The sequence below is a fragment of the Chrysochloris asiatica genome, unplaced genomic scaffold, assembly GCF_000296735.1.
Source record: "Chrysochloris asiatica unplaced genomic scaffold, ChrAsi1.0 scaffold00116, whole genome shotgun sequence".
Classification (NCBI taxonomy): Eukaryota; Metazoa; Chordata; class Mammalia; order Afrosoricida; family Chrysochloridae; genus Chrysochloris; species Chrysochloris asiatica.
In genome coordinates this window covers 2404389-2414123 of record NW_006408634.1, presented here as the reverse complement: position 1 = coordinate 2414123, position 9735 = coordinate 2404389, and the positions used below count along the sequence as shown (strand labels likewise).

Below are 9735 nucleotides of genomic sequence, written 5' to 3'. Positions count from 1 at the left end.
ACATTTTTTATGATATCGTGTTTTTACACACATTTTTTATATCGTGTTTTTACACACATATATTTTTATGATATTGTGTTTTTACACACATTTTTATGACATCATGTTTTTACACACATATATTTTTATGATACCGTGTTTTTACACACATATTTTTTATGATATCGTGTTTTTACACACATATTTTTATATCATGTTTTTACACACGTTTTTAATGATATCGTGTTTTTACACGCATATATTTTTATGATATCGTGTTTTTACACACATATTTTTATGATACCGTGTTTTTACACACATTTTTATGATATAGTGTTTTTACACACATATATTTTATGATATCATGTTTTTACACATATATATTTTTATGATATCGTGTTTTTACACACATATTTTTTATGATACCGTGTTTTTACACACTTTTTTTATGATATCGTGTTTTTACACACATATTTTTATATCGTGTTTTTACACACATTTTTTATGATATCATGTTTTTACACGCATATATTTTTATGATATCGTGTTTTTACACACATATATTTTTATGATACCGTGTTTTTACACACATATTTTTATGACACCGTGTTTTTACACACATTTTTATGATATAGTGTTTTTACACACATATATTTTTATGATATCGTGTTTTTACACACATTTTTATGACACCATGTTTTTACACACATATATTTTTATGATTCCGTGTTTTTACACACATATTTTTTATGATACCGTGTTTTTACACACATTTTTTATGATATCGTGTTTTTATACACATATATTTTTATGATATCGTGTTTTTACACACATATTTTTATATCATGTTTTTACACACATTTTTTATGATATCGTGTTTTTACACACATATATTTTTATGATATTGTGTTTTTACACACATATTTTGGGAGGATGCAATTCAATTCATAGAACATTTCAACTTAGTATTTTTGAGGGGCATGATTCAACCCATAACAGATTTCAACATAGCATTTTGCGGGGACACAATTCAATCTCTAACAGACTACAGCATATCATTTTGGGGGATATAATTCAATCCGGGGCACAGTGCCATCCGACCTCCTCTCTGCATGGTCCTTCTCACTGACACATTCCCCGCTGTTCTCTGTGACCCCGCTCAGTGCCTGTTCTCCCAGCACACACACCTAGGGCCTTCTCCCTGCTCAGGCAGCCTTCTGGGATGTGCTGATTCCAGAACAGTTTCCTGGTGTCAAACTGGGCCTGCAGCTTCTATGCCATCTCTTGTCAGCTAGGACGGTTCCAGCCAGCTGCCCACCTTTAGATTTCTCCCCGTACGCCCATGTCCTCCTCTCATACCATGCCGTGTACAACCCCACATAGACACCAACATCTACGAGTCAGTCATCAGGGAATGAAACACGTGTGCTTTCTTTTTTCTGTTTGTTTTATTTTGGTAAAAAATATACACACCCAAATATTCACCAGTGTAACCACTCCCACATTTACAATTCAAAGGTGTTGATTATATTTTTCATATGGGTAAACACTGGGCTGCTAACAGCAAGGTTGGTGGTTCAAACCCACCAACTTCTCCTTGGGAGAAAGATGAGGCTGTCTGTTTCAGTAAAGGTTATGAGTCAGAAACAGTCCAATGGCAAGGATGTAAATCTTCATGGGAGCAGAAAGCCTCAGCTTTCTCCCGCAGAGTGACTGGTTGGTTTGAACTACTGACCTTGTGGTTAGCAGCCCAATTCATAATCCACTACACCACCAGGGCTCCTTAGTGGGCTTTATAGTTGTTGCTGTTAAGTGCTGTTGAGTCAGTTTCGACACATACCGACCCTGCACAGGGTTTCCTAGGAGTCGAGGAAAACTTGCAGTTCAAATGGCTTTTGCAGTCTGATGCGTTAACCCAGAGTCAGTTCTGATGGGTTTGAACCACCGATCTTGTGCTTCAAACCGACCTTGCAGTCCAGTGCTTTATCTCACAGCGCCATCTCTCATCTACTGAAGACCAAGGTGCTGTGGGCTAATGAGTCAGACAGCAAAGTCATTTGAACTGCGAGGTCGGCAGTTCAAGCTCACCAGCTACTCCTTGAAAACCCGATACAGGACCACTATGGGTTGGAATCGACTCGACGGCACTTAACAACAACCAGAGCTGGTGTGGTGTTGTACGATCTGCACTGGACTGCTAAACAAAAGGTCGGCGGTTCAAACCCACCAGCTGCTCCTCAGAAACCCTATACGGGGTAGCTATGAGTCACAACTGACTCGACGGCACTTTAACAACAACTAGGGTTAAGAGAACCAATAGATCTGTTTTGCATGAAGTGCAGCCAGAGTGCTCCTTGGAGGCCAGGATGGCTAAGCTTCGTCTCTCATACTTTGGACATATTGTCAGGAGGGACCAGTCGCTGGAGAAGGATGTCATGCTGGGTAAGATGGAGAGTCAGAGAAAAAGAGGAAGACCCCCAACATGGATCAGCCAGGTGGCATCATTGATGGTGTCAAGTGTGGCAGCGGTAGTGGGGTTGGTCCAGGATCAGACATTGTTTCGTTCTGCTGTGCATGGGGTCGCTATAAGTCGGTTCCAACTCAATGGCACCTGACAACAACAACAACAGGGTTAAGAAGTCACCAAACAGTCTCTCCGGGAACAGTCACAACTGTTTTGCTAAACCAGTGAGTCCCTGAGAGCTTCAGTCTTAAGAAGTTTTGTATGCAGTCCTTAGCCACAACTTGCCCTTGCCTTCCGTGGAGAGCAGCTAGTCAGGAGGACAGTCAGGAGGACAGCCTGGAGGAGGAGGAGGCCCTGCTGCCTCTCTCGGGTGTCTCTCCCACATCTCTGGCTCTTAGTGGACCCCACTCCCTCCTCCTGCCCCTTTCATGCCAGCGTCTGGCTAGCCCAGAGCTGGGAAGCCAGCCAGATCCAACCTACAGACAGGTTTTATTTGGCTTTTTTTTTTTTTTTTTTTAATTTGAATTCGTTTTAACATTTAAAAGCAGAGGGATTTCACTTTTTCAAAATATATCCAGATTTCTGTCTTCTCTAGGGAAACTGGAACGTCTGGTCATGCTGCATCCCTCGTTGCATGTTAAGTATTGGCTAGAGCGAAACAGTGGCCACCGGGTGTTGCTCAGTCGTCAGAAAGTTTTCATCCCCCCAAGTCCTGAGTTAACACCCATGGGGCTTGAGAGGACACTGGGATGATCCTCAGCCAAGAACTCTAGAAATATGCCCTGGAATAACTGGAGTCCTGGTATGACTGGATAATGCGCTGGGCTGCAAGGTCAGTTTCAGCCCCAAGGTCGACAGTTCAAACCCACCAGTCATTCTTATACAGTATCACTATGAGTCAGAACCAACTAGATGGCACTTCACAACAACAACACGAACAATCCTGCAACACACAGCCCTGGTAGCACAATGATTAAGCCATGGGTTGCTAACCAAAAGGTCAGTGGCTCGAACCCACCCAATGGATCTGCAGGACAAAACGATTAGTGATCTGTTCCCCTGAAGATGATTGTTGTTGTTGTTAAGTGCTGGCAATACGATTCCGTATTCGGTTCCTGAGAACCGGCTGATGAGCTTGAGCTGCTGACCTTGCGATTCAAACTGATCTTGTAGTGCATTACCCCACAGTGCCACACAAGGGCTCATATGAAACCTTATGTTGTTGTTGTTGTTGTTGTTGTTAAGTGCCATCGAGTCGGTTCCGACCCATAGCAACCCTGAATAGGGTTTCCGAGGCTGTAAATCTTTACGGGAGCAGATCGCCTCATCTTTCTCCCGCGGAGCAGCTGGTAGTTTCGAACTGCTGACCTTCTGGTTCGCAGCCCGATTCGTAACCACTACGCTACCAGAGCTCCTTGTTGTTGTTAGGTGCCATCAAGTCGGTACCAACTCATAGCGACCTTATGCACAGCAGAACGAAACACTGCCCGATCCTGGGCCAACCTCACTATTGTTGCCACGCTTGAGCCCATCGATGCTGCCACTTATCCAATCCATCTCGCTGGGGGTCTTCCTCTTTTTCTCTGACCCTCCACCTTACCAAACATGATAACCTTCTCCAGAGACTGGTCCCTCCTGACAATATGTCCAAAGTATGCGAGATGAAGTTTGGCCATCCTGGCCTCCAAGGAGCACTCTGGCTGTACTTCTTCCCACACAGATCTGTTGGTTCTTTTGGCAGCCCATGGCACTTTCAATATTCTCCTCCAACACCGTAACTCAAAAGCATCAATTCTTCTACAGTCTTCCTTATTCACTGTCCAGCTTTCACATGCATATGAGGTTATTGAAAATATGGGGTGGTTCTATTATCTCATATAAGGTTGTAATGATCAGAATCGACTTGATGGCACACAATAGAAAAACTACACCCTGGAGTAACCATCTGAAACACACCCATGAAACAATGGCAGAAAGACAAGCCAATGAATTTCTATCAAACAGCAATGCAGATAAATCTCCAATGTATTCACATCAATAAACCAACAACCAGTTGCCTTCCAATCAACTCCTGTTGAACCCAACTGTCAAAGTCAAACTGGACTCCACGGGATTTTCAGTTGCTAATTGTTTAGAAGTCAGTTACCAGGCCTTTCTTCTGAGGTGCCTCGAGGTGAACTCAAACCTCCAACTATTTTGTTAGCAGCTGATGGCATTAACAGTTTACACCACCTAGGAGTCCTGGTGTGGTCCTGTAGGATCAGCAATGGACTGCTAACTACAAGAATAGCAGTTCAAACCCAACAGCCACGCCTCAGAAATCCCACATAGGGTCGCTGTGAGTGGGAACCGATTCGATGGAATTTAACAGCCACAACAAATCTTTGGACAAAGTAAAATTGCTCCATTGGGTTTCCAAGGCTGTAAACTCTAAAGAAGCAGACCGACCGTCATATAATTAGAGGGCTCAAATTGGTAGCCTACGGACCCCTATGGAGCAGTTCCACTGGGTAACATGTAGAAATCAGCTCCATGGCACCTAGCAACAACATTTTGTTTTGTTTTGTTTGTCAAGTGTGGTTCCAACTCATAGCGACCCCGAATAGGGTTTCTGAGGAGCAGCTGGTGGATCTGAACGGCCGACATTGTGGTTCGCTGTCCAGTGCTGATCCTACAACACCACACCAGGACGCCATAGCAACAACATATATTTGTGTATTTCATATCACTGAGGTCATTTAGTGTTTGTCCTTTTCTAATTGAGTTCATTCAAAGGAGCCCTGGTGGCATCTTTGGGTTAAGCGTTGGGCTGCTAACGGAAAAGCCAGTATTGGAACTCATCGGCATCTCGGCGGGAGACAGATAAGGAAGGCGGTCTGCTGCTGTAAAGATTTACTGCCTTCAAAGTCCCGTGAGTTGGAGTTTACTCCACAGCAGCGGGTGGGCTTTGATTTCGCTCAGCGTGAAGATTTCAAGACCCACCCATGTTGTGGCATGCAAAGAGGAATTTCTACAGATGTAACTGGCTAATTGTTCATTGCTGTAGAGTTGGTTCCGACCCATAGCGACCCTGTATAGGGTTTCTGAGGAGCAGCTGGTGAGCTTGAACCACCGACCTTACAGTTCAAATGGCTTTGCAGTCTGATGCATTAACTCACAGTGCTCTCTGGTAGCGTAGTAGTTACGAATCAGGCTGCTAACCTCAAGGTCAGCAGTTTGAAACTACCAGTTATTCCACAGGAGAAAGATGAGGCTTTCTGCTCCCGTAAAGATTTACAGCCTTGGAAACCCTGTGCAGGGTCGCTATGGGTCGGAACCGACTCCACAGCACTTAACAACAACTGGCTAATATTTGTAAAATGCCTACTGTAGGAGCTATTACAGGACACAAGGAGCTCTGGTGGCACAGTGTTTAAGCAGATGTTCAGCCGTTAACCAAAAGGTCGGCGGTTCAATTCCACCAGCTGCTCCAAGAGGTAGGAAGATCAGTTAGTCTGCTTTTCATAAAGATTTACAGCCTTGGAAACCCTATGGGACAGTTCTACTCATTCCTATAGGGCCGCCTTGAGTTGACCTCCAGAGTGGGCTTACGTGACGTGAAGAATCGTCATAAAGATAACGGAGCAATATTGTTTTAGGGTGATAGGATCCTATGAAGAATCCTCTATTCACACACACACACTTAACACTAACCAATAGTTTGGTGGTTCAAACCCACCGGCCTGTCCACGGAAACCCTATACAGGGTGGCTATAAGTTGGAACCGATCCGACAGCACTTAACAACAGTATAGTATAAAAGAGCCCTGGTGGCGTGGTGGGTTAAGCGTTGGGTTTCTAATGGCAAAGTCAGCAGTTAGCACCCACCAGCCACTCTGCAGGTGAAAGATGAAGCTGCCTGCCCCTATAAAGATTTATTGTTGTTGTTGTTAAAGTGCTTCCGATTCATTGTTGTGTTTCATTACCATGGAGTCTTTCAGACTGATCATCACCCTATACAAGGTTTCCAAAGAGCAGCTAGTGGGTTTGAACCAGGGATTTTGTGGTTAGCAGTCCAGTGCTTACCCTACAGCACCACACTCAGATCCTGTATAGGGTTTCCAAGGCGACTGTTGAGTTTGAATCTCCAACCTTGACGTTTGCAGTCCAGGGCTTTTCCTACTCGGAAACCCTGCTCTGCCTGTAAGGGTCCTCCTAGCATAGCACGAGAGGCTTTCTATAAACAAGGAAGGCTGATATCTTCAAGTCGCTTTACAGACGTCTCTCTGGGTGCCCACGGGAGCCCCGTGGTAGGAGCTGTGATGGAGGTGGGAGCGGTGACGGAGAGCAGGCACCCACAAGAGTGAGGAAGGAGACCTGGCTTCCCCCATCCATCTACTCTAGGCGCCTGCAGTCCCCCCTGTGGCCGCCAGGGGCAGCACTGTCCCCGCCCGGCCCGCGCCTCTCCCCTCTCCGCCTCCCCCAAATCTCCGCCCCCCATCCCCCCCCCCCCCCCCCCCCCCCCCCCCCCCCCCCCCCCCCCCCCCCCCCCCCCCCCCCCCCCCCCCCCCCCCCCCCGCTCCCCAGAGCCCCGCCAGACCCCGCTCCGCCCGCGCCCTGCTCGACTCCGGAGGCGCCCACAGCCCCGGCGTCGGCCCCGCTGCCCCCTCCCCGGGGGGCCATGGGGGAGCCCCCGGGTTACCGACCCTCAGCTTGGGTTCATCTCCTTCACCAGCTGCCCCGCGCTGACTTCCAGCTCCGCCCGGTGCCCAGCGACTTTGCGCCCCAAGAGCAAGAATACCAGCAGGTGGGACGGGGTGCAGGGTCCTGGGGGGTCAGCGCTGAGGGGCCAAAGCCGCTGGGTCCCAAGGGAGAAGGAGACTAGATGCTAGATTCCTGTGTTCCCAGGGGGTGAGGGCCAGGGTCTGACTTTGGGGTGTCTGCGGAAGGAGGAGCCTGGGGTATACCTGGAGATTTCCCGTGAGACGGGCACCCCTAGCTCCTTAAATACCTTCTGGGGATCCGGACCCCTGAGTCCTGGAACAGAGAGGGTTCTGGGGGCCGTTGATTCCTGGGTCTATGAGAGAGAGAAGAGCTGACGGGGGTGTCAGCCTCCAGGGTCTCTGGGTGGACGGGAGAGATAGGTCCTTGCGCCTATGTTCTGAAAGATGCCCTCTTCCGCATTAGATCAGAGCAGGTAAATATGCCCCAGTTAAGGTGGGACCCAGGAGACAGCAGGAGGTGGTTATGGTGGAGAGGAAAAGACCACGGGGTGGCCCGGTTCTTGGGTGGGATTGAGAGCCTGAAATGAGAAGTGGGAGGGGCGGGAGGCTGGGGAAATAAGGTTGGAGGGTTTGGAAGAAAAAACACCCAGCCGTCCCAGGACAGATGGGCAGTGGATCAGGGCGCTGTAGTGGAGGGGGGCGCAAAGATGAGGTGGGGTTTGGGGATCTGGGGATTACAGAAGTAGATCCTGGAGGAAGGGTCTGGTGTGAAACCATTACAAAAGCTGGGGTACCCAAGGAAGGGGGCCCTGCCTGTATCCGCTCCAATCTGAGTGGAAGAACTGTCCCCTGACCCGATTTAATTCAATTCTTTGACTTTGAGATTAATGAGGAGAAAGGCTTGGTTGAGCTGGGAATTGGGGTGGGGGGGATCAGCAGCCCTGGAAAGAGTCTTGGATCCTGCTTCTAGTGCCTGAACTCCTTGGATCTATCCTAGGAAGCCCACTCCTCCCTCCCCCCCCCAAACGGGGCTGAGGATGCAAGAGGTTTATAAGAAGGGGAGGGTCCCTGAAAAGCAGGCAGGGGAATGTGTTCTGAGCTATTTGGGTCATGGCTGGCACAGCTGTGAACAGCTCCTCCCGCCTCCTCCACACCGCCCCCTTTCTCCACCCATCCCACCTCCTCCACCAAACGGGGATTGTCATGCCCTCACCCACAGCCCAGGTTCCCTCGCGGTTACACAACCACAGCCTCCAATGCCACTTCAGACTCACAGCCGCGCTCAGCCAACCCGTGGAGACTCCCCACACCCACGGACGCACAGCTCGGGCACACGCGGGGTCCCATGACCCACTCACTTCTAGGGCGCTCACTGAAGACAGAGACTCTCATTGCCAAGGTCAGGGGTGCAGCAGGGGCAGTCAGACACTCCAGGGTGGGGGTTCCTCTCCCTGGAGCTGTAGACGCACACGCATTCGCTCCTTCTCACACACACACACACACACACAAACAGAGCTGCACACTCCAACACAAATGCACACTTGCTGTCATACTCAGTTTACACACTCACCTGCACACACTCACACACTTCACACTAGCACGAATGCATGCTCACACTCAGGCACACTCCACTCACGCACATACTTCACACTAACATAGATGCATGCTCACACTCAGGCACACTCCACTCACACGCATACACACTCACACTAACACGAATGCATACTCACTCCTTGGTGTGTGCACACACCATCGCACTCACACTCCACATGCACACATACACACACTTCACACTCACATGAATGCACATGCACTGCCATGCTCCTATACAGTCACACTCATGCACACTCCACATGCTCACATGCACACTCGCATCCACTTCACATTCACATAAATGCACTTACTGTCACATGCTCATGCACAGTCTGCATGACCACACTCACACGCATGCACACATACAGTCCTGCTCACACACACCTATACTTGCTCACTTACATGCAGTCAACTGACGTCCTCAAACTCAGTCACACATGTACACTCTACACTCAAATGCACATCACACTCAGTGTGCATACACTTCACATGCACACGCACCCACATTCACATACACGCTCACTCATGCACTCATAAACAACATGTGTACTGACATTTACACACCTACACACTCACACTTTAACACATGCTCACTCACATGCACACTCAAACATACTCACATGTACTCACACATTCACACACTCACTATACGAACACATGCACACCCACTTCATACCATCATGCTAACACTTCACACTATACTAACAGTCACACCCACTTCACACCATCATGCTAACACTTCACACACACTATACTAATACATCACACCCACTTCACACCATCGTGCTAACACTTCACACACACTATACTAACACACTCACACCCAATTCACACTCATCCTACTAACACTCACACCACTATGCTAACACACACTTCACATCCATACTGACTATACTGATTATAACACACTCACACTCACTTCACACTCACACATGCACTTATGGTCACACACATACACATGGTAGCTCACATGCACACACACTTTAACATGCTTGCT

At 48.0% G+C, this 9735-nt stretch overlaps 1 protein-coding gene across 2 annotated transcripts in view; it reads left to right on the top strand.

The window, feature by feature from the left end:
- Nucleotides 1-6989: 6989 nt before the first annotated feature.
- The window catches only part of TTYH1 (tweety family member 1), a 23531-nt gene continuing 20785 nt past the window's right edge, over nucleotides 6990-9735 (top strand). For both annotated transcript variants that reach the window (XM_006868111.1, XM_006868112.1), the window contains exon 1: nucleotides 6990-7228. In XM_006868111.1, the coding sequence (XP_006868173.1) occupies nucleotides 7103-7228 (126 nt within the window). In that variant the 5' untranslated portion in view covers nucleotides 6990-7102. The remainder of the gene's footprint in view (nucleotides 7229-9735) is intronic.